Consider the following 25,823-nt stretch of genomic DNA (forward strand, 5'->3'; position numbering starts at 1 on the left):
TTTTGACTTTAAAACCATATTGGCGGTCGCTCAGTGCATGCTCTTCTTCTAGCTTTCGCTCAAGGCGGCCTTTTACAAACTGCTCGTACAATTTAGCTATCGAACTTAGAAGGCAAATTGGCCGAAATCGCACCTCTTCCTCTTCACCTTTACCTCTTCGGGATAAGGACAACATAAACGTCCTCACTGTATATTTCGAGTTGTAATATAATCCTGATTTATTGTCTGGAATCCATACAAGATAGCATGATTTTATAGACTTCGTATGCATACATTAACCTAATCTTAATTGTAGGTCTAATTTTAAAAAGTTTATCATAGCCTGGCTGTCCTATCTTTTCATTTATATTTTGTGCTAGATGTAATGTGCTCAAAATTTCCAAAAATATATTACTAGACATTTTATTGGAAATATAAGCATATCTTATCTGTAAATTTGAGGACCAAGCATCTTTTATAGAGCGTAATGTTTTCACTTCCATCTAAGTAATGATTCTAATAAAAACTTTCATTTTATATTTCTGCTTATTGGCAAAAAAAATGTTGCAACACCTGTTTACGTTAGCAACACCAAGTAAAAAAATTACAAAAAGAATCAAAGAAGTATGATCTAGAAATAAACACAAACAAAACCAAATAAATACGATATGGCACCAGAAACAACCAACCTATTGTGATCAACGACCAGGAAAGTGAAAGAGTGGTGGAACTTGTATATATGGGCAGCATAATTGACTGCAGAGGTGATAAAGAGCGTCTAGTGTAGGAAGAAATTAATAAGGCTCGTAATGCCTACAATATACCTAATAACATGTGGAAATCCAGTATTTATTTATATATTTTTCTCCTTTCCGCTTGTCTTCGTATTTAAGATTCACATCTGTATGTCACTATTGAAAATATTAAGTAGTTGACCTATCTTATTTTTAGAATTTGTGAAATTTGGGAGTCCCATATTTTGTCCATGGTTCCTACGGCGATTTTTGCTAGATCACATCTACGTTTTATTTCTTTCTATAGTGATCTTGTGTTTGTGGTCAATCTGTGTTTGTTATGAACAATCCCAGCTATAAGTATAAACTCACAGCCTCAAAAAGGTCTATCATAGGTATGTGTGGATGATTTTTATGTAGTCTACCAACTGTCATGATCTTTGTCTTTGATATGTTAAACTAAAGTTGAAATATTTGTTTGACTTTAGTTTTCAATCAGTTGTGTGGGATCAATTAACTCTTTTTGACTATTTGCAAAAACGGCTGTGTCATCTACAAAACTGTTTTTTGTTAATCTATAAAACGTAGGTCATCTTTAGGTCATTTATTAATATGTCCTTTTTCCATCCCTCAAGTGCACTTATCCTAATATGCTCTCCACATAATAACTGTGGAGACAGTATATAACGTGTCTGCACTTTGCTCTAAATGAAATCCGTTTGAGACTGTGTCAAGCACTTCAACTGACCCAGTAGTGCGTTTGTATAATTCATTGTATAGTTAGGTAATCTTGTGTAGAAAAATCCATTCCGTTTATTGGCACTCGAGCCACCGTTGTCGCCGACGTACTTATTTAAATTATGTTCAACTGCCTGCATAAAACTTTCATTCAAACACAATATATAAATGAGTATATCTGAAAACTACCTTTCTAATTTAACTGAAAAATTAATGTAGAATATAAATAAAAGTGTTGACCTCATATATCACATTTGTAGAACTGCTCAACCATTAATTCAACAGAAACACACTTTGGCCGAATCGTAATTTATTCTACTTATTGTTTGAGCTTGCAAGCTAAAGTTATTTGCATACATTTTATTATTTTATTGATTTTTGCGTACATGTAACATTTCCCTTACCTTTCGTTTAACGTTTGGATGACGTGACCGTAACTGTACAGATATTATAGCCTATAACCATGATAATTTTTTCACACTAAGCAACTATTTACTAATCAATATTGTATTAAATATTACATTTTTAGAATAGACAATATAATAAAGAAAATAAAATTATTGATAGAAGATAATCAGTTATAAATGAAACAAAAGATAAATAATAGGCAAGACATATCAAAAACTAAATATTCTAGTGAAAAATAAAATCAAACTGACAGAAAGAAACGTACCTATTGCTCTTATCTGTTCTACATGGTTATAAAAAAAGTCGTGAACTAAACAACAACAATACACCATGGTTCAGAATCGAAACAGAAGAGAAATGTAAAGAGAAACGAGAGGTCTACACGAAATACAAAATATCAGATACTCCAGAATCCCGAGACACCTATAGAAAAATACAAAATGAAACAAAGCAGTTGGTAAAAAGAACAAGAAATAAACACCGGGAACAGTTTATAAAAAGGATGGAAAGTGACTTCTGCGGCACACAAAAACAAATATGGAAATTCATAAGAAACCAACGAAAAGAAATGACAGAATTAAAGGAATACAATAACATACCAGCAAACGAATGGGAAAGATACCTAACGGAACTGTTTAAAGGAAAGGAAAATAATAATGAACACAATAACATACCTGAATTAAGACACGAAATAGAAATCAGTTTTCAGGAAGTAGAGATAGCCATAAATTCACTCAAAAATAGAAAGCCACCAGGATCAGACGGAATAACTAATGAGCTTCTAAAACACAGAGGAGAAAGTATAACCCTAGAGATGACAAAACTAACAAATTTATCAGATAAACAACAAGGATTCCTACACCTAGCATAACACTTACACCTATTGTATAAAAGAAATATGGCAATCAATAATATACAAACCATCGAAAACATCTACTTGCATAATCGAATACAGACAAAAATAAATGGAAGACTAACACAGTGTATACCAGTACAAAGCGGATTCAGACAGGGTGACTCGTTAAGCCCACTTCTGTTTAATATAATAATGGACGAAATAATACAAGCAGTACGTAAAGGTCATGGTTACAGAATGGGGAACAAAGAAATCCAAATATTATAATATGCAGACCACGCTGAATTAATCGCCGAGACAGAAGACGAGCTCCAAAGATTAACAGACATCTTCAATACAGCAGCCAAAAAATACAATATGATAATATTAGCAGAAAAAACCAAATGTATGACAACATCTAAATACCCACTACGATGTAAAATCGAAAGTGATGGAACAATAATAAAGCAGGAAGCAAGGTTTAGATATCTGGGAATAGATATAACAAGTTACGGAGATGTTGAAGTATATTAGTATATTAGCTTGTTTAACGGCCGGATACGTCTACATACACAGATATCCGATCACGAATATTTAAAATGACGAAAAACACAACGGCTAGCGCTCTTAACATTAAAGCGTCTAATACTTTTATCACAGCATGATTGGTTAGATAGGTCCCAGTGATCATATTGCATCAATATCTTCAAACTTCAAACTCTGGAGCCCCATGTGAATCTCTAAGTCACGCAAATCTTATTTACTACCTTTTTTGTGAATGTTAATGTTACTGCTCCATTAGTGAGTACAGGCAACACACATTGGTCAAAGTTTTTCCTTTTAAGGCATATGGGTAGGTGCGATTTAAATACATAGTTTAATTCACCAAACGCTGCCCAGGCTAATGCTATGCGACGTGGCTGCTCACATGTCTGGTTATCTCTGCCCAACCCAATTTTATCTCCTAAGTACTTATAATATGATGCAGTCTATACAATATCCCTTTCATTAACAGTAACATTTCAATTTAGCACCAGATTAGTCATTATTTGCCTTTTGTTCACATTAATCTTTAGTTCGACCTCCAAAGAAGTGCGATATAATTTTTCAAACATTATTATTGCATTGTCCATACGATCAGCTGCAAATCTGCAAATCTCAAATGACTGAGCTTCTTATCATTTACGTTGATACCATGCCCGTTTAGATCTGCCTTCTTGCAAGTATCATCATAGTATACAGAATACAGAATTTATTTCCTAATACCTTCTTCTTCTTTTGGCATCATAACCCTGGATGGGTCTTTGCCTGTCTGGCTATGTCCTTCCATTCAGATCTCTCTTGTGCCCTTCTTCTCCATTGTCTTATGTTCATTGTTTTCAGGTCGTCTTCCACGTCATCCAACCATCTCGTTCTGGGCCTTCCTTTTTTTCGCCTTTCTATGGGCTTCCATTGTAACATTTTCTTTGTTGTTTTTGCATCGTTTTGTCTCTGCACATGTCCCAGCCATGACAGTCTTTGACTTTTCACAAATCTTACAATGTCATAACCTTCATTTAACTCATTAACCTCGTCGTTTCTCCTGATTCTCCATGTGCCATCTTCCTCTTGTACCGGGCCATATACTTTCCTCGGTATTTTTCTCTCGAATGTCCTGAGTTGGGCTTCATCTTTTTTCATCATTACCCAAGTTTCACATCCATAGGTTACTACGGGTCTAATCAGTGTTCTGTAGATAGTCATTTTGGTTCTTTTGTCTAATAATTTCGATGTCATCAATCTTTTATTAGCATAGTATGTACGATTCCCGCTGGAAATACGTGCCTAATACCTACTGACTTTAAAATTAAAGAATGTATTAACAGCGAAAATGGTGAGATTTCTTTTAGAATTTGAACCTTCTGCAGAAGATGGGGCATTGTTATCTCTACTTGCTCTCTATATGCATAATATTTCTGATGTATCGGACGTTCAACCAACACACCATGCCTAATGTGAATATCGACCTATTTTTTACAGTCTTCGGTACAAATTATTATGGTCTTTAGTTTCATATATTTCCACGTATCGAGTGGTATCAGTTTTGCCCTGCACAACTTAGAGCATATCTAAAATTAAAAAAGCAATATCTTATTTTACTACAGAACATCTACTGCTTTCTTAACTAAAGTTAGTGTCTTAAATATCCAATGGTTGTAATTTGTGATTAAGAGGACGAAATCCATTTAATCGCCTTTCATCCTTTTCTATCATTTTCTCAGGTCGCTTACTTTCACAATTTGCATATTTCTGCTGTGTATCACACATCTGTTTTCCTTTTTATAGTCACCTTGTGAGCACCCTGTAATGGACGGTTATTATTCTTTCTACCATTTTTTTCCAGAGCAGCCATTTGATGTACAAATGTTATAAAAGAAACCAACATTAATTTAATTAAGTTATGATTATTATCACAGAATTTTGCGAGCAACAACTGTTGCGTCTCGTTTCGTATCGCATATTTCGGGAATTAACTTTGTAAATTATACAATGGATGCTGTATGACAAGTTGTTCATGAATACAAATAGGATTTACCTGAGGCTAGGAGGCGTTAAGTTTCCTCGGAGGACAATTCCATGTACAAACACGGCGAAAGAGAAAAGCCGACATGGGGGTTTTATAAAACAACAACACAGAGGTAGTATATATTTGTTTTTAGGAACTATTGTTTACATAGATTAAAGGTAACAATAGAGTTTTGGGATGAAATAAACAATTAGATGTTTAGAGCCGCGCCTTTGGAAAATTTAACAGTGTTAGTGTACTGGGTATGTATATTTGCCATCAATTTCAATAATACTTGTTATATGGTTGTAAGCCATGAATATTTTTTCCTAACACATCTTGTGAAGTATATTCAAAATACCCCAACTCTGTTATACAATGCTAAACAACCAACGTGGGCTCGTTTAAAGATAGACTAGTATTTGCATATGATTATATGTTAGACTATGATACAAAAAACAGATTAACCAGATTAAAAATATGCTTTTAGTGGTTTCGTAAGGTTTTTGATTATGTCATTAATAACAATCAGAAATAATTTAGGACTAATAATTCAGCCTTGCAAAGTTCCATTTTCTTCCCGGTGTTCTTCAGAATTTTGGTTTTTAGCTCTGACTTGAAAAGATTAGATTTTTAAAAAGTTCTTTTTTAAAATGAAGGTAGTTTTCACAAATTTTTTATGACTTTAAGCTTTTTAAGATGTATCTCTTAAAAATCTCTTCTTCTTCTTCTTCTTCTTCTTTTTCTTCCTCTTCATAAGCAATTCTGCTTGTTCATTGGCGGATTAATACCTCTATGGAAGGTTCTAATCCCATTTTTTCCGCGGTCTTCCGATACTTCTTCTGCCATTTGGTGACTTATATCTTGATATTTTGACGACACGGGTCTCCCCCATCTGCTTATGTAGTTATTCCACTCTTTGTATTTATTTTGTGTTTATTTATTTACACAATTTACGTTACATTTTCTTACAATGTCTTCACTTTTCTTTGGATCTCTTAGCGTATTTGGTGCCATTTGCCATTTGGTGACTTATATCTTGATATTTTGACGACACGGGTCTCCCCCATTCTGCTTATGTAGTTATTTCACTCTTTGTATTTATTTTCTGTTTATTTATTTACACAATTTACGTTACATTTTCTTACAATGTCTTCACTTTTCTTTGGATCTTTTAGCGTATTTCCTGTAATTCTTCTCAGTACTCTCATCTCTGCCGCATCCAGTAGTCTTTGTGTTGTGACTGTGTCGGGTCTTGTTTCTAAGACATATCTCATTATTGGTCTTAAAATGTATGTAGTAGTTTGAGAAACGGTACGATACAATCTTGGTTTGTATCTAAGGATTCGTGAATATCAATTTTCAATTCTTATATGTATATGCTGAACGAGTTTTGTTGAAAACCATTTGGTGTATTTATAAGTAAACTTGAATTTTATAGATACCAAATCTGTCTCAAGTTGATAGATTTCGCATATTATTAATATTTTATAGCTTAATATTTTTTCCAATAGCTTTTCCATTGCATAAGAGGCTCATTGGTCTATAGGAATAAAAATTTTAGCTTTTGGAAAATACCAGAATGATGAATTTTGATCAAAAAGACGAATAGCGATGCCGTTTTTTGAAAAAATTAGATAACAACATAAATTATTTAGCAGAATTGGAAAGATGGTTTAGAAAGACAGTTATAATTAAATTGTAATTTGTTAAACAGTATTAAACTGTTTAAAGAAGAGCAAAATATATTAATAATTTGTAAAACTGTATCTATAATATTATATTATACATATTTTTTAAAATCCGTGAATAACTTTCATGTTTGATACAATGATGCTAAAAACATACAAAACTAAGAAAAGTTTTTAAAGGTACTTATATTAAAGATGTTTATTACCTTTTCATGCAACTAAACTAACAAAAACGCTAGTGAAAACTTATGGAACTACATAGTAGACTTATAGAGACATGTAATTAGGGAGGCCGTTCCCACATAAGGATTAAGACAAATAAAATGATGATGACGATAAATCTAATAAACTTCTCTCATAGTACCTTAATAAAATAATCATTTTAACAATATAAAAAATTTATTTAAAAATTCCTTTATAAATGGTATAATAATGAAAAACCCTATCGGGCTACATCACAGAACGTTTTCGGAATAACTATTCCATTATCAGTTCTATCTGGATGTACACGTTTAGAGCCACTAAATACATGGGTAAAATCCCTTTAAATGTTATATGAATAACTTTGAGTTGCATTTTTGATAATTAAAATTTAGGCTGTTTAAGTTACAATAGGAATTGATTACATGGCAACGTAAGACTTTACTGAGGCTGCTAGTCCTTAGATGAAGTGTCTGTGAGGACTTGTAGATAGCAACTGAACAGTTCAGCAATTCAGTTCATTTTTAATTAATAGAAAAACTGTGGTTCTGCTTATGTTAAAATGTTTTGCTGCCTCTTATTCTTCCTTAAGTGCCGTCTCCCGATCGGAGGTTGGATATCATCATCACTATTTTTACTCTATCTACTGCTGCTCTGAAATGTTCTATAGAACTGCATTTAAACCAATTAATCCCTTAAATTCTTCAACCATGACACTCTCCTTCTTCCTATACTCCTTCTTCCTCTTATATTTCCCTGTATTATCAGCCTTAGCAGCTCATATTGCTGTCCCCTCATTACGTGTCCCAGATATTGTCCCTTTGTGTCCCTTTCTTATTTTTATTGTGCTTATTATTTTGCATTCTTTGCCCATTTCTCGCAATACTTCCGTATTAGTTTTCTTCTGTATCCATGCTATGCTAAGCATTTTCCTGTAACACAACATTTCAAAGGACTGTAACTTATTTATGTGTTCTTGCTTTAATGTACAGCTTTCAAGTCTATATTACAGTATCGAAAACACGTAGCATCTCAGTGCTCTTACTCCCAGCTCTAATCTAAGGTCTTTGTTGCAGAGAATTGTTTTCATTTTTACAAACGCGTTTCTTGCTATTTCTATCCTGGCTCTTATTTCGGTTGTTTGATCATTATTTTCTGAAATCCAGGTTCCTAGGTATTTGAATTTATCAACCCTTTCTATCGGTACATTTCCCAAATGTATGTTTGTTTGTATATTTGTTTTCTTTGTTATTATCATGTATTTGGTCTTTTTTATATTCATTTCTAGTCCATATTTTTCACAGAAACTATTTGTTTTGTTTAGCAGTAATTGGAGTTGTTCAGCAGAGCTTGCAATAATCACGGTGTCATCTGCATATCTTATGTTGTTAATAGATGTTCGGTTAATTATTATTCCTTCACTTTGAGATAGTAATGCTTCTTCAAAAATGACTTCACTATATACATTAAATAGTAATAGGGACATAATACATCCTGCCTTACTCCTCTCCTGATTTAAATTTCTGGACTGGGTTCGTGGGTTCATTATCTGTATGATTTGTGCTCTTTGATTTCAGTAAAAGTTTATTATTATTCGTAAGTCCCTATGGTCTCCGTTTTTGTCTTTAGAATTTGGACTAAATTCTCATGTCTTACTTTGTCAAATGCTTTTTCAAAATCAGCGTAACAAACATGCACATCAACATTCATATCCATGCCTCTTTGAGCTATCACATTAAAAGCAAATAACGCTTCTCTGGTTCCTAGTCCGTTTCTGAACCCAAACTGACTGTCATCTATTCCTTCTTCCAATTTTTTTATTTATACGACCATGTATTATTTTCAGGAATAATTTGAGAATGTGACTTATTAGTGATATCGTTCTGCATTCACTGCAAGATTCAGCGTTTGTATTTTTAGGGATAGCACAAAAGTTGAAGAGTAACCATTGTTTAGGTATGTGTCCTGTTTTGTATACTGAGTTAAATAAGTCTATTATATTGTCTAAGGTTTCATAATTTATGCATTTTAAGATTTCTATAGGGATTTGGTCTGGACCTACTGCTTTACCATTTTTGCTGTGTTTAATGCCATTTTAATTTCATGTTTTAAATTCTTTAAAACCATATCCTCTTTTACTTCTATCTTCATCTGTTCTGTTCTATTATCTTTGAACAGTTCATTGATGTGTTCTGTCCATCTCTACTAGTGCTTAATTATATTTTAATTTGGTTACAATTCTTGCTTTGTTAAGTCAAGTCGTTTGCTTTATTCCTTAATAATAATAAAAATAATAATAACAATACTATTTTATGTAAAATCTATCATTTACATACTCTTTATAAATAATATCCAAATTTAGACATTAATAATTATTACAATCTATAAATTATTATTTCTCTAACAAAATAAATATAATTTAATGTCAGACCAATCAAATACACTGCTCAAAATAATCAAGTCTTACCAAGAGTCATATAAGTTTTTTTTAGGAACCAGCTGTACATCCCGATAGCACTGATGATGGAATAGTTATTCCGAAAACGTTTTGTGATGTAGCACGATAGGGTTTTTGTTATTATTATACCTTTTATAAAGGAATTTTTAAATAAATTTTTGTGATACGTGCTATACAGTCTACAGGAATTTAGTTTCGTTGTGGGTATAACAATATAATGCTACATTCACAAAATAATATAGTCTACAACCCCATGGGAGATTTTTACTGGGTCATCTGGCCCAGCATGAATCACATATAAAACAATACTACAATATGTAACAACAACTTTAGAAACTATGCGTTAATACTCAACAGTACATGTGAGTCACAGGTAAGATAAAAGTACAACTCAATGGGGTAAGTTTTTTTTTTGTCAAACATTGTCTCCGGCATTTGTAACTTGGGTAGGTAATACAAAAGTAATGACCTGCGGCCTAATGCCGTACAGAAATATTGGTACCCGGAGCATTGAAAACCTTTTATTTTCGAAAACTTTTTTCAGTAATTTGACACAGTACGGCATTTATACATAAAGTTTCGAATCGGTATACAGAATAATTCTTTTGAAAAGCTGTACATTTTGACTGGGATATGGGTGAGAAATCTATGGTGCAACGCTTAATTCGAACCCCCATGCTTTGTGTACCGATAAGAATAATTGATGGCATACTTTCTAAAGTTATTATTCCATGCGGTCCATATGTATGGAATAAATTCATTTTTAGCGTTATTATGTACTATCTGAAAAAAACCTGAAACAGGTCGATTTTTATTCTTAAATTGACAAATTACAGTATGAAAATATTATCCCCTTCCAGCACCCCCTTTGAATTATAAGCACCCCCCCAAAAAATTTTAAATAACAAAGGGGGTCGTGTTGCAGCTTATTAGAAAGGGATTTTAGTCCTCTGTTCAGCAATATAAAGTTTTTTGAGTTTGTGCAATCATAACTGAGAAAATTAATTTTTACAATTAAATTAAATGTTCAACTTGACCACCATTATTCATTTCTTGACAATAACCGAGGCGATTTTGGAATTCTTGTACAACATTTTGTATGACCTCGAGGGTTATTTTGTTAGTTTCTTCTGTTATCCTAACTTTTAAATCAGTATTATTGCCTGGTCTATTAAAATATACTTAAGAAATAATCAGGTATTTTCGTATCTGTTTTGCTAAACATTAGAAAAAAAACTTTGAAGATAATAAAATATTAGTCAAAAAGCCAAATAAACAATTGATATGAATCTAGTAGGCTGCTCTCATTTAGGTATTTAAAGTTACTAAAAGACGTCAGTATGTCAAATGTTTAATAATACAGTTAGAAAAATTGAAAAGAAGTTTCGTTATACTGGACACGTAAAAAATATTAAAAAATCAGGTAGAAATGTTAAATTTACTGATGAAAAAATGTTAGATCTACTTCTAGAGATTGAGGAAAATCCGCATAAGACAACTTGAAAACTGGCCGCCGTCAATGATTAAGTAAATCATCTATTTTGAGTTTTGCATAAAGAAAAATACCACCCTTACAAAGGTCAGTTGGTTCAGGAGTTAAATGAAGATGATCCCGATAGAAGGCAAGAGTTCTGTGAAATGATGATGGACAGATTTGCAGTTCATAAACAAAATAGTTTTTTCTGATAAAGCGACGTTTTATTTAAACGGAACGGTTAAAAAACTCAGAGAAAATCCTTACTTGGTGTGTGAGACTAACGCAATATCCTAAAAAAATTAACATTTGGGCTGGTATCATTAACAATAAAATTATTGGTCCTTATTTTTTGGAGGGCACAGTTGATGATGAGGTTTATCTAGATTTTTTGATTAACTTTTTAGTGCCTACATTACGAAGATTTTTTCCTGATGTCAATCATCGAAATGAGATAGATCGATCTATTTACTACCAAAAGACAGAGCTCTTACGCATTTTGCGCGTATAGTTAAAAATTATTTAAACGAGGTTTTTCCCAATTAGGTGGATTGGAAGAAGTGGAACGATCGAATGGCCTGCTAGATCCCAGATTTGACTCCTCTCTATTACTTCTTATGTGATTATTTAAAATCTAAAGTATATTTTAATAGACCAAACAGTATTGCTGATTTAAAAGTTAGGATAACGGAAGAAATTAACAGAATAACCTCCGAGGTCGTACAAAATGTTGTGCGAGAATTCAAAAATCGCCTCGGCTATTGTCAAGTCGTGAATATTGGTCATTTTGAACATTTAGTTTAATTGAAAATTACTTTGAAAAATACATTCTAAATATTATGTGACATTATTATCTTCATTCAACCTAGTTTAGTGATAGGGACATTATCAAAATTTTACATCTTAAAAATCAATTTTCTCAGTTTTGATTGCACCAAACTTAAAAAACTTTATATTTCTGAACAGAGGACTAAAATCCCTTTCTAACAAGGTGCCATACGACCCCCTTTGTTATTTAAAATTTTCGAGGGGGTGCTTATAATTCAACAGGAGTGCTGGAAGGGGATAATATTTTCATACTATAAATTGTCAATTTAAGAATAAAAATCGACCTGTTTCAGGTTTTTTTCAGATAGTACATAATAATGCAAAAAATGAATTTATTCCATATATATGGACCGCATGGTATATTGTAGTATTGATTTACATGTGATTTATGCTTGATCAAATTGACCCATTAGAAATGTCCCATGGACTTGTAGTCTAATGTATGTATTATTTATGCTCCGAAATTAAAAATCGCTACTGGCAATCTGCATTTGAATGTACTGTACACATATGATAAAACAATACGTTAGAAAACAATATCAATGTTTAATATTAAACAAACGTATATCAACTTTTTATTTATAATTATTAGTAAAAATAATATTTTTATTGATATATATTTGTTTGTTATAGACGACTACAATCAGAAATTTGGAGACAAATGTAGAGACACAAAGCAATGCGCTTTTGATGGAGCCGTCTGCGACGATATAACCCACAAATGTCTTTGCAAGCCCGATCTGCCAGTCACGAATCACTTCGATAAATGCGGTATCGGTAAGTAGACGACTATTATCCTAGAAATAACAGTTTTATTATGTAATGAATTTTTTAACGAAAAAGTTTTTTTCTGTTAAAGCCTCTATGTAGGCAGACTTTATAGCAGAAAAGTAGTCCATTCTATTTGAGGTGAGCTATTGTTATTAGAGTGTGTAAACTATCGATTGCAGGGTATCATACACATTAAAAGAAAAGTTTTATCTTATTTGTTATTTCGATAAATTTAACTCTATTACTTATCGTTATGAGCTGTGAGATAGTCATTTCCTAAAAAAATTTCACTACTTTTTTGTTAGGTGGTTTAAAATGTCTGAAAACTACAATTGTATGATAAATGCACCCTTTAATTAATGATAGATTGACTATGAGTTCTTTTGTGACTTAATACCCTCAAAAGTTTTTTAACTATTTCCGCATGAGTATAACGTCTTTTGATGAACTGTTAAATTTATTAAAATAATGCTTATCACTATGTGAAAATGCAGTAATGAATGACGAAGAAAAATTTGTTGTATCATTAAAGTATTTATTAATATTAACATTTTATATAATCAAGCTTCTTTAAATCCCTCTTTTAAGAAGAACTGTTGTGTCATTTGGAAATAGTTATTGTGTCTTAAATATTTAATCATAAGTGAAAATTATTAAGAGACTGTTTCAATATCTGGAAGAGGGCGACGCAAAAAAAAATAAAAAAAATTGAAGAAAAACGTTAAGCCTACTTTGTGTAATAGTACAGTGAGTAAAACTCCGCTCTTGTATTCGTCATATTCCATGTCAGAAATAAATCTTCTCTTTTGCACTTCATTGATGAACAATTCCGTGTTAAAATTTTCAACTTCTATTGTAGACAGATCACTTTTCAACACGGCACAGCGATGTCAACAGGTCAAAAGCGCGCGGTTGATTCTGAAAATAAATATGTACGTGTAACGCACTGCAAACGCAGCGTTTAAAGTATATTTTACGGCGCTATGTGTTGACAACGTTGGTTCTAAACGCGCGCTTGCATGTGAACGATACCATTTGTTCCTTGGTACTTGAAACGCGGCGTCTAACGCCCTCATCTGTACAGGGCCTACGCTATGTATAAACTGAATTGCAGTTTGCGTGGACTAATTTATATATAAAATAAGATATGGATGAATACTCGAATATATGAATTTTACAAATAAAATGCAGATATCTTGCCCAAGTACTTTCGCTCTCACGGCATCTTCAGAGATTTTTGAAATTTCGTCAAAAAATTTTGGCCTGCTCACGTCATCGAATGTCATAAATATTTAAATACATTTACACAAAAACTAATACTAGACAAAGGACAAATAAAAGAATGGCCATTCTGTCTCCTGCCATTGCCCATGTATGTAGCATCCAAACAATTTTTAAACTGTTTGTCCTTTTTTTGGTGCTAGTTTTATGTGTAGATGTATTTAAATGTTTACGACATTCGATGATATGCTGGACAGCCAAAATTTTTTGACGAAATGCCCCTCAAGATTCTATGAGAGCAAAAGTATTTAATAAAAGATTGGATAAAAGAACTGTGCTCGGTATCTACCTTTTATCTGTAAAATTAGTGTCAAACAGCAATAGAGTTTAATAAACCCAAGTAAACACAAAGCAAGTTTTCTAATAAAATGTCCGATGCGTCCGATGATGCGTTTGGAGTCATACTAATTAAGACAATATTTTATGAAAAATCTAATAATAAAACTCTATGTTTATATGGGATTGTAGATAGACTTTTAATTAGCTACTTACATCATCATCAGCCGTTTTGAGTCCACTTCTGGGCATAGGCCTCCCGTAAATAATTCCAATGCATTCTATCTTGAGCACCCTGAATCCAGTTGTGCTGAATGCGCTTGATGTCATCTGACCACCTTGTTGGAGGACGTCCTCGATTACGATAAGCATCGTGTCTAGGTCTCCATTCCAGAATTTTCTTCGTCCACCTTCCATCTTTTTACCTGGCAACATGCCCCGCCCAGTTCCATTTCAATGTTGTAATCCTTTGAACTGCGTCAGTAACACCAGATTTTCTCCTAATTATTGTATTTGATACTCTTTCTCTGAGGGATATATTCAGTATTGACCTCTCCATCGCTCTCTGTGCCACTTGTATTTTATTGATTACTTTTCTGGTAAGGGTCGATGTTTCTGCTCCATAGGTTAGAACTGGGAAAAGACCTTTATTTTCAAGCACATATGAATATTTGATCTAAAGACTTCTCTCAGTTTTCCGTAAGCCGCCCATGCCAGTCCTTTTCCCCTGTTTAGCTCCGTTGTTTGATTATCTCCTCCTAATTTAATCTCGTGGCCCAGATATTTATAGCTATACACCTGTTCAATTTGCGTGCCATTAGTTGAGATGTTTATCGCCAGTACTAGGTTGGTCATAAATTAAGTCCAACTCGTGTACATGAGCTCTGAAGGTCTTGAAGAAGCTGGCAGGCATGATGGACCCAGTCTGCAATAAGGACTATGTCGTCTGTAAATCTCAAGTTGTTCAGAAATTTTCCATTTATGTTGACTCCAATATTCTTCCAATTATTGTTTCTCATAGCACTCTGCAACAAAGCGAAGAATAGCTTAGGAGAGATGGTATCTCTTTATCTAATACCGTTTTCGAAGGAAAACGTATTTATGTTGCTATAATACATTCTAACTGCATCTGTTGCGCTATTATATATACTCCAAAGAAGAGTTGTGTACCTATGATCAATACTACACTCTGTAAAAGCTCTTAACATGGAGCTATGCTGGACTGAGTCAAACGCTTTCTCAAAGTCTACAATGTTCAATTTGTACAAGGTACAAAACACAGGATTTTATTGCTTGTAGGTGGTCATTCGTTCCAAAGCCACTCCTAAATCCGGTCTGCTCTAATGGTTGGTAAAAATCCAGCTTAGTTTCCAGTCTGTTAGTAATTATTCTCATAAATAGCTTATATAAATGAGATAACAAGCTGATAGGTCTGCAGTTTCCAATTTCTGTTACATCTTTTTTGTGCAATATTATCATAATGGCACTATTCCATTTTTTTGGTGTAACTTCTTCAAAGAAGCAGGCATTATAAAGGGTTTTTAAAGCTTTTATGACGCATTCGCCTCCTCGTTTTATCATTTTACTTATAATGCCATCTTCTCCAGGTGATTTGCTGTTCTTCATACCTTTCAACGCTGATTCGATTTCCTCTTTGGTTATATCTGGAAGTTCCTCTGATCCTTGATTTTGTATGGCTGGGATTTCCACCTCTGGAATGTGAGCATCTCGATGACATAATGTTCTATAGTACTCTTCGATAATTTTCATAATTTCTTGTTGTTCATATACAGCATGTCCTTGTCTATTTTTTAGCTTATAAATGTTCCTGGTTCCTGTCTTCAACTTTCGTTTTAGAATTTTAGGGCTTTTATTTTGTTCTATGGTATTAGTTGTTTCTTTAGTGTTCAAATCCCTTATGTCTTTCCTAACAGCTTTCTAAATGGTTCTATTTAAATTCCTTAGCTCGTCGATGTTCACTGTGTTCTTATCTTTCATTCCCCTTCGTTTTTGCATAAGGTTCCTTGTGCTTTCTCTTTTTCATTTTTCCTTGTTTTCTTAACTTGACAGTTTTTCTGTGCCTTCCTTAGAGCGTCCACCAACCTTTCGTTAAGTTGTTCAATATTGGTTTTATCTTGCACGTCATTCTAAAGGTTTCTATCTATTTTTTCCTGGTATGCCCTTGTGTTAGTAATCGCAGTGAACGTAACATTTTTAGTCCTTGTTACAATATTTCTTCGTTCCTTCTTTACGTTCAAGACTACCTTCGCTCTAACCATTCTATGGTCACTTCCGGTTGAAAATTGATTAAATACAGTTACGTCTTGAACAGCGTCTTTTTTGTTAGTAAAGATAAAGTCAATTTCGTTCTTGTCCAAGCCATTTGGTAATTGCCAAGTCCACTTTCTTTGGGGACTTTTTTTAAAATGGGTGTTCATGACATATAGTCTGTGTTGCAGAAGAAATTCTATAAGAGTTTGACTCCTTTCGTTTTTGTCGCCATATCCGTGACGTCCAAGTACAAACTCCGAATCATCCTGCTTGTGGCCTGTTTTTGCGTTTAGGTCTTCCATCGGTATGATATAGTTGGTGGTTACCTCTTATAGCGCAGTGTTAACGTCATCGTAGAACAATTCAACTTCTTCGTCTGTGTGGGCATTGGTAGGTGCGTATACCTGGATGATGTTTAATCGAATTGTTTTGTTTATTTTGTAGATAAGATAAATAACTCTATCACTTATGCTTTTAATTGTAAGTATATTCTTCGTGTGTTTTTTATTTCTTATAAATCCGACGCCATCATTAGAAGATTCTCCTCTATAATGAAATAGATTTCCCGACGAAAGTATCATTTGTTCTTCGCCTTTTCGTCGTACTTTAGATAATCCAAGTATATCCTATTTTATATGCTTCAGCTCGTTTTCAAGTTCCTCAAGTTTTTCATCCTCTATCAATGTTCTGGTGTTATATGTTACCATAAACCATATTCTTTGCCGTTTTCGTTGATATAGGTAGCCTACTTACATAATACAAATACAAATATTACTACTTCTTAAATAATATTTTTGTCAATTACATTTAAATTTATTTCAGAAACAGGTTTAGAAATATATATTTAGTACATATTTGTGTGGATGAATTCCAATATATGTCTTATAATAATAATATAGATTACTTTATTCCCTATTTGCGCTAATACTAAATACAAAATTTTATTTAAATTTGTGTGTTTTTACTACTTATCTTTAAAAATTCGCAAGGAACATACAAGGAACAAGGTATATTTTTCATACTTAAACCTTGACAGTTTTTTGCGTTTCGAGCTCTTTTATTTAAATAAAATTTTAACAATTATATAGACACATAATTCTTTAAACATATATTAAAACAAAACTTATCATCAATAGCGTTACAGCTCGCTATAAGCCAAAACTATTTAGAACAATACTCCATTCCTCTTCTTCTTAGTCATCTTCTTATCTAATCTTTAACTCCGTCATATTTTATCCAAACATTTAATATTTCAAGTACATACACCTCATTTTGGTCTTTCTTTGATTTTGATTCTAACTTTTATTAGTTCTAAAACCTTTTCTTACTATTGTTTCTTCTTTTGATCTGATTACACGATTAATCCATTTGGGAGGTGCAACGGAATAAGTTCTTTACTACTCTTTTATATATTTTTCTTAGAATTTTTTGCTCAGTTAAACAAAGCATAAATACTTACTTTATTCTCTGGGCTATATAATATAATATCTGGGTTGTATGACGATAGATAAGCAGATATGTCTTGTGACAACTCAAAAGTGTACGAAAAAAAAAACCAGGGGGAAGAAAAAGTTTTTTAGCCAGAACCTGATAAAATAGTTTAACGAACTACAACTGGACTATTCCGAACATCTGCCAGCAAGCTTAAGATATAAATGTTAATCACCAATAAAATTAGTCATTCCGGAACGGAATGGCTAGATACAATAAAAAGAAGTAAAAGACATATCTTAAAACGGTTAAGTAAATGATCTGTAAAGTAGATGGTGATTGGTACCTATGCTAATCGCATACGACGAGTAAATGTAATTTTGCAAAAAAAAACAACTATAAAAACAACTATTAAATCAATTGGATATTTTCTAATTATTTGAAGTTATTAAAGTTACATTAAAAATAATTTACATAGCAGCAATTTATCAGATATTTTGTACAATTAATTTAAAAACAAACATTAACGAAAACCTAATAAATAACCCTATAAAAGTTAGTCGTACATACATAAATACATGCAACTCCCGAGAGAACTGTTGGTTACACAAAAAATAGTAATAAAGTAAACAAACGTTAACACAATACATTTACATATGTTTTGTATGCAAAGAGGGACACGTGAATAACCTTTTCATTCGACTAAAAGTATAATGTTTTAAGCCGTTCCGGTATGGAGAAGTTTTCAGAGTTCCGATTACAATCTGTCATGGTTCAAAATTATTTAAGAGATTACGGGAGTACTATGGTAAAATAATTAGCATCATAAAACCTTTTTGAAGTTTGATAATGAGGTTTTCCTTTCACCTTGTTTTATATTTTTCTGCTTTATATTCTTTATACAGTGTGTAAAAGCCAAATGGAATAAATTCATTATTTAGGTTACTGTACATATTTATAAAAAATCCCGAAACACGTCAAATTTAAATTATAACTTGACATTCTTTAACGTGAAAATGCAACCCCTACCTTCAACCTCCTTAGAATGACAGGTACATCCTCCAATTTTTAAAATAGAAAGTATAGGCTTGTGATATATCGTTTGAAAGGTCTTTTCATTCTCAATTCAAAAATGTTGTCGCTTTCAAGTTTATTAAGATTAATTAAGATAAAATAAATTAGAATCATGTGGTTACCTAAATTCGCTAAAATATACTCAAAACTTATTTCCCGTTTAGGTCTTGATAATGAGAAAGTGAACAAAAACCATAGCAATGTGGTTTTTAGATGGTAACCATTAAAAAACTTTAAAGAATTTCCGTTGCAACGTTATTTTAACAAGCATTAGTAAATTATTTTATTTAAGTTGTCAGTATTTTAATTTAAGTAAAAAGATCGTTCAATTCAATTCTGAAAAATGGTTAGATTAACGAAAATGTATAAAATAACAGTTTTACAAATGATTGGTTAGGGAGGTAACACCCGAACACAACAGGAAGTAACTCGCCTATTTCATGAGAAATTTCCTAATTTACCGCCTATATCCCAAGGAACAATAAGTAAAATAGAGAAGCAGTTTCGCGACTTTGGTCATGTAAGGCAGATAAAAAAAGCAGCTGCCAATGCACTGAGTGATGAACTCAAATTAGATGTGTTGCTTGAGTTTCAGGAAAATCCACTTACATCGAGTAGACAGGCATCCACTACATTCAATGCTAGCCATACATCGATAGTAAACATATTAAAAGAAAATAAATTGCATCCCTATAAGATGATACCTACTCAGGAGCTCATGGAAGACGATTTTGATAGGAGAACTTTTTTTTGTGAGCAAATGATGGACATGTTGGATAACAATATTATCCAATTTGAAGACGTTATGTTTTCTGATGAGTGTACTTTTTCACTTAACGGTCATGCTAATCGGCAAGATTGCCGCTACTGGGCCACGGCAAATTCTCACTGGATGAGAGAAGAAAACACTCAATACCCTCAAAAGGTCAATGTTTGGGCAGGGATTGTAGGAAACAATATCATTGGTCCCTTTTTCATTGAGGGCAACTTGAATGGCAACAATTATTTGGCACTACTTCAAAATGATGTCATTCCGACGTTGGCAAATTTATATCCTGATCCAGGAAACCCTCAAGTTCCAGCGAATACGATATGGTTTCAGCAGGATGGAGCACCACCACATTACCAACTTATTGTCCGGCAGAACCTCGATACAATATTTCCCAATCGGTGATCGCGATCACCTGATCTTACATTATTAGATTTCTTTTTATGGGGATATGTGAAGAGCCATGTGTACAAAACTAAACCTTCTGATTTAAATGACTTAAAAGAACGAATAACGCTTGCAATTAGGTCGATCACGCCTGTTATGTTAAATAATGTTAGAAGAAAGTTTTATTTGAGATTAGGATGTTGCCAAGACGTTCGCGGTGAACATTTTGAACATCTACTTCATTAACATTCATAGTTCTTTTTCGTGTTCTACGTTTTATTACGTTTTGCATTACATTTTAGTTTTTGATTGTATTGTAGCGAATTTCGGTAACCACATGATTTTAATTTATTTTATCTTAATTATTCTTAATAAACTTAAAAGCGACAACATTTTTGAATGGAGAATGAAAAGACCTTTCAAACGATATATCACAAGCCTATACTTCCTATTTTAAAAATTGAGGGTTGTACCTGTCATTCTAAGGGGGTTGAAGGTAGGGGTTTCATTTTCACGTTAAAGAATGTCAAGTTATAATTTAAATTTGACGTGTTTCGGGATTTTTTATAAATATGTACAGTAACCTAAATAATGAATTTATTCCATTTGGCTTTTACACACTGTATATGGAGACCAGTCCATATTGGCACCCATAAAAAAATTGTGTGTAAAATCCTTAATCAAATCAAATACCAGTCTACTAAGTTCTACCATGTTTAAACCAAAAAAACGAACTTCAAGATCTCTTAAATGGATGACCAGTATTTCTTCAAATACATAACGCCGATGAGACTGGTCTGTTTTGCAGAATGTTGTCATACAAAGCTTTGGCCTAAAAAACTGAAGAAGCCACAAAAGGATACAAAAAAAAGCATAGACTGATTGACATTAATGGCCTATATCAATGCTTCGGGGAAGCATAAATTTCCTCTAATCTCGATAGGAGAAGCAAAAAATCCGCGAGCACTGAAAAATATAAAACGGGATTTTTTACCAGTTGTCTACCAATCTCAAAGGACTGCATGGATGGACAGCACCACTTTTAAAAACTGGTGTTGTGATTGTTTTGTGACAGGTGTGACAAAATATTTAAGATTGTGGGTTGCCAAGTAGAGCTATCCTAATAATTGATAATGCTCCTTCATATCTCTTAGCAAATGTGCTGATCTGTGGGGACTTAACCGTCAAATTTTTGACTCCTAATTTTACAGCGCTAATACAGCCCATGGACCAGGTGGTTCTCGCGAAAATCAAGAAGGTTTACAGAAGACAGATGTTATGCACAATCATAGAAGATGCAGGAGAATACAGTGTAGTTGAGATTCTCAAAACGTTTAATGTCAAAACTGTAATTTACATAATTACAGAATCTTGGGAACAAGTGACTAGAATTAGCTTGATAAAATCTGGGAAAAAACTATGAAAGGGTGTATGCAACTTGCCAGAAAATTTAATTCAACCAGTTAAAGACTGTAACCCGGAAAATGACTCACTAGATGATGTCCAGCACCAAGAACTTTTGAATATGTTTCAAAATATTTACGGCTGCTCTGAAGTGGATGAAAGTGACATTAATATGTGATTAGGACAGACAATAACGGAGGATTTGCGCCACTTACTAACAATGCAGTAATCGCGTTTACCGACGCTATTGAATCAGACGCAGACGGGGACATTGAACAGCCAGTGATGAATCATGGAGACGCATTGGCCCAACTAGACGCACTAATGGTCTAGTTCGAGCGGCAGGCGGAAATATTACCGGCTTAACTGCTTATGTTAAAGCTGCGGGATCACACAGCATGCAAGCAGCAGACGAAATTGAGATAACCGAAATTGACTCAGTTTTTTACCAAGAAATAAACAATACTGTATACGACTGTACGTAATTTAGATGTACTGGACGTATGTATTTTATGTTTTTGCAATTATAATTGAGTTTATCTGTAAATATACCGTATTTTATTAATTTTTACCATTTTCTCCGGATAACTCGGATTTTCGGTAATCCAGATCTGCCGCGGTCACGATTAATCCGACTTATCGAGGTTCCACTGTATCCTGCTTTTTACTCCTTTTTAAGTTATATTATTGTATTCCATGTATTAACATTTTAATTGACATCCATGTTTCTTTCACTTATTTCTTGTTCTTTTTTATCTATTTATTAATTTCCTGCTTTTTATATTTGTCTCTCTTTTCATAGATTCTTTCTCATTGATTTTTACTTTGTAGTTCATACTAATTGTAATGTTTTCAATATAACAGCCTATAATATATTCCTTATTTTTTCCCATTGGGTTTCTATTTCTAAGGCATTCTTATTTTGTTGTGTTTGGGACAGTATAATTTTAGCATACTATCAAGAATAGTATCAAAACTTATTTTCGTCTTCACCACCCTAAAATATATGCTCCGTTTAAAATTACTCTTTTTATTGTTCTCCAGATGTTTTTAAATCTCTACGGATTAATAATTCCAAAACAACTCATAAGTTTTTGGTTTCTAAACACAAACATAAATTTTGTCAGATGGTGGGGCATGAATAAGTTGTTGTCAGTATTATGATATAACAAACGAGGAAAAAAAATCGTTTTGTGTCCCATTTTTCTGAACATATTCATATATCCGCAAAAATTCGAAGGATAGGAAAAATATAAACGGAGAAGATATTGTTGATTTTTCCCTTGGAATATATATGAACGCAAATTTTAGATTTCTCAAAATATTTTTTCTTCGATCGAAGGGTCGTATTGGCATAGATCTACGCCTGGACCGATCGCTTGAATGTCCGAGGATGTATTAAAAAATTCTTAACCTAACTATTAAAACAAACAAAATTTTTAAACGTGAATGTATTTTATTATTTAATATTTTTTTCCCGCATTAAAAATCGCATTATAATGCTACAAATTAATACCAATATGGGGAAAATGAATGTTATTCAACTATATGCACCAACAGCTGACAAGGATGAACAAGAAATAGAAGATTTCTACGAGCAATTGGAAACAATAATGAAAACAACAAAAAAACATGAAGTTCTGATACTAATGGGTGACTTCAATGCCAAAGTGGGCAGAGGAAGTGTGGAGAGTTGTGTTGGAATGTATGGATTGGGTGAGCAAAATGAGCGTGGTGAAAGACTCATTCAGATGTGCCAAACAGAAGAACTGGTAGTTATGAATACAATGTTTAAATTAAGAAATCGCCGGCTCTACACGTGGAAAGCTCCTGGAGACAACAAAGATAGAATTATAAGAAATCAGATAGATTACATCTTGATAAGGAACAGGTACAAGAACTCTATTACAGTGGTGAAGACTTACCCTGGAGCAGATGTAAACTCGGACCACAACCTAGTAGTAGCAAATATGAATGTAAGATTGAGAAAACCATTAATGAAAGGATCTAGACCACAAATATACATTGATAAACTAAGAGAACCAAAAACATACCAAGAAACTCGAAATAAAATAAATCAGAGTATCCAAGAAATAAAACAACAAAATAAGAACACTACAGATATTGAAACAAAATAAAAGAATATAAAGAACACAATAGAGACTGTGGGACGGAAAACATTAACATTTACAAAAGCTGCCAAACAAGAATGGATGACACAAAAAATTCTCGAAAAGATGGACGAAAGAAGAATACATAAAAACAAAAATTAAATTAAATATCAAGAAATTAATAAACAAATAAAACAGAAAATAAAACAAGCTAAGGAAACATGGATGTCCATTAAATGTGAAGAAATTGAGGAATGTGAGGCAAGGTATGACACTTTCAACACCCATAAGAAGGTTAAAGAAATGATTTCAGGATATCGTAACAAACCAATCGGTATATTAACAAATGCAGATGGTACCACTATAACTGAAACGCAAGACAAATTACGTAGATGGAAAGAATACATTGAACACTTATTTTATGACCAAAAAGTAGAACAATTAGAAGTTGACGGAGAAATCACGGGACCAGAAATAATGAAAGACGAAGTTATTTATGCCATAAAACACACAAAAGGTAGAAAAGCTCTAGGACCCGATAATATACCAATTGAACTATTGAAGATAATTGATGAAGATAATATTGATGTCTTGGTAGACCTTTTTAACTCCATATACAAGACGGGACACATACCCAAAGAATGGCTTCTCTCAACTTTTGTAATGATTCCAAAAATCAAAAATGCTAAAGATTGCAATGACTATCGGACAATTGCATTAATGAGCCACACATTAAAAACCTTCCTTAAAATCATACATAACAGAATCCACATGAAATTAGAACAAGAAATAAGTGATTCACAGATGGGTTTTAGAAAGGGTCTAGGAACTAGAGAAGCAATATTCGGAGTCAATGTTCTGACACAACGATGTCTGGATATAAATCATGTCATATATGCTTGCTTCATAGATTTTAAAAAAGCTTTTGACAGAGTTCAACATGAAAAGCTTTTAAGTATTCTTAGGACCAAAAACATAGATAGTAGAGATCTACAAATTATATCGAATCTGTATCAAAATCAGAAAGCAAGAATAAGAGTTGAAGGAGAACTGACAAAAGAAGTAAGTATACTTAGACGAGTTCGACAAGAGTGCATACTTTCACCACTCTTATTCAACGTCTACAGTAAAGTGATATTTCAAGAAGCTTTATTGGATATTGTGGAAGGTATTTTGGTCAACGGAAATGGCATTAATAATGTTAGATATGCGGACGATACAAAGTCATGGAAGCCATTATTTTCGAGGAAAAGCCCAAATTCCTTCTCCGGAAACATGTTATTCCAACACAACAACATGGATTTGTCTCTAGTCGCTGTACTCTAACCAATCTCTCATATTGTGTTAACGACTGGACGTCATCGCTTAACAGTTTGCAGCCGGTCGACGTTGTTTATCTAGATTTCTCTAAAACCATTGAACGTGTACCCAAGCGCAGACTTCTACATAAACTAGAACATTTTGGAGTTCGCAGTACTTTACTTCGTTGGATGGATCATTTTCTGACAGATCGACACTACAAAGTTAGAGTTGGCGAATCTTTCTCACAAGACAAGACAAGGTTAGTGCAAAGTGGAGTGCCTCAGGACCTTGGTGTTATCGTAAACAGCAGCCTAACTTGGTTCAACTAACTTGGTCCGACCATATTACCTCTATTTGTAAACGTGCGAACTTTAGACTGTATCTTATTCGGAGGTGTTTTTCGAGAACTTTATTGCAGTCATTCTGTAAGCTTTACACTCTTTACGTAAGACCTATTCTTGAAACCGCAAGACCAACGTGGTATCCTGACTGGGTTCGAGATAAAATTTTGTTGGAAAATGTTCAAAGAAAAGCCACTCGAATTTCTTTGGGACCAAGAAGACTTTCACAATGCAGAAAGACTCGGTATGGCTAACCTAACTTCTTTTGAACTTCGCCGACAATGTAGTGACTAAATCATCACATTTAAAATATTAAAATTCAATTTTGGAAATCTCGATGAAATGTTTACCATAAATCAAGATCAATGCTTTAGAGGTCAGCAGTTTAAATTTAAAAAAGAGAACTTTTCTACTAGATCAAGACATAACATAAACATAAATAGAGTTTTTGAGTGCTGGAATAACCTTAATGATCACATTGTCTCTGCTCCCTCTATCAACACGTTCAAAAACA

At 33.1% G+C, this 25,823-nt stretch overlaps 1 protein-coding gene across 2 annotated transcripts in view; it reads left to right on the top strand.

Annotated features, from left to right (window-relative positions):
- Positions 1–25,823, top strand: part of jus (EB domain-containing julius seizure protein) — a 411,352-nt gene that overhangs the window by 233,904 nt on the left and 151,625 nt on the right. For both annotated transcript variants that reach the window (XM_072522570.1, XM_072522571.1), the window contains exon 2: positions 12,525–12,668. In XM_072522570.1, the coding sequence (XP_072378671.1) occupies positions 12,525–12,668 (144 nt within the window). The remainder of the gene's footprint in view (positions 1–12,524; positions 12,669–25,823) is intronic.

The sequence above is a fragment of the Diabrotica undecimpunctata genome, chromosome 2 (assembly GCF_040954645.1).
Source record: "Diabrotica undecimpunctata isolate CICGRU chromosome 2, icDiaUnde3, whole genome shotgun sequence".
Taxonomy (NCBI): Eukaryota; Metazoa; Arthropoda; class Insecta; order Coleoptera; family Chrysomelidae; genus Diabrotica; species Diabrotica undecimpunctata.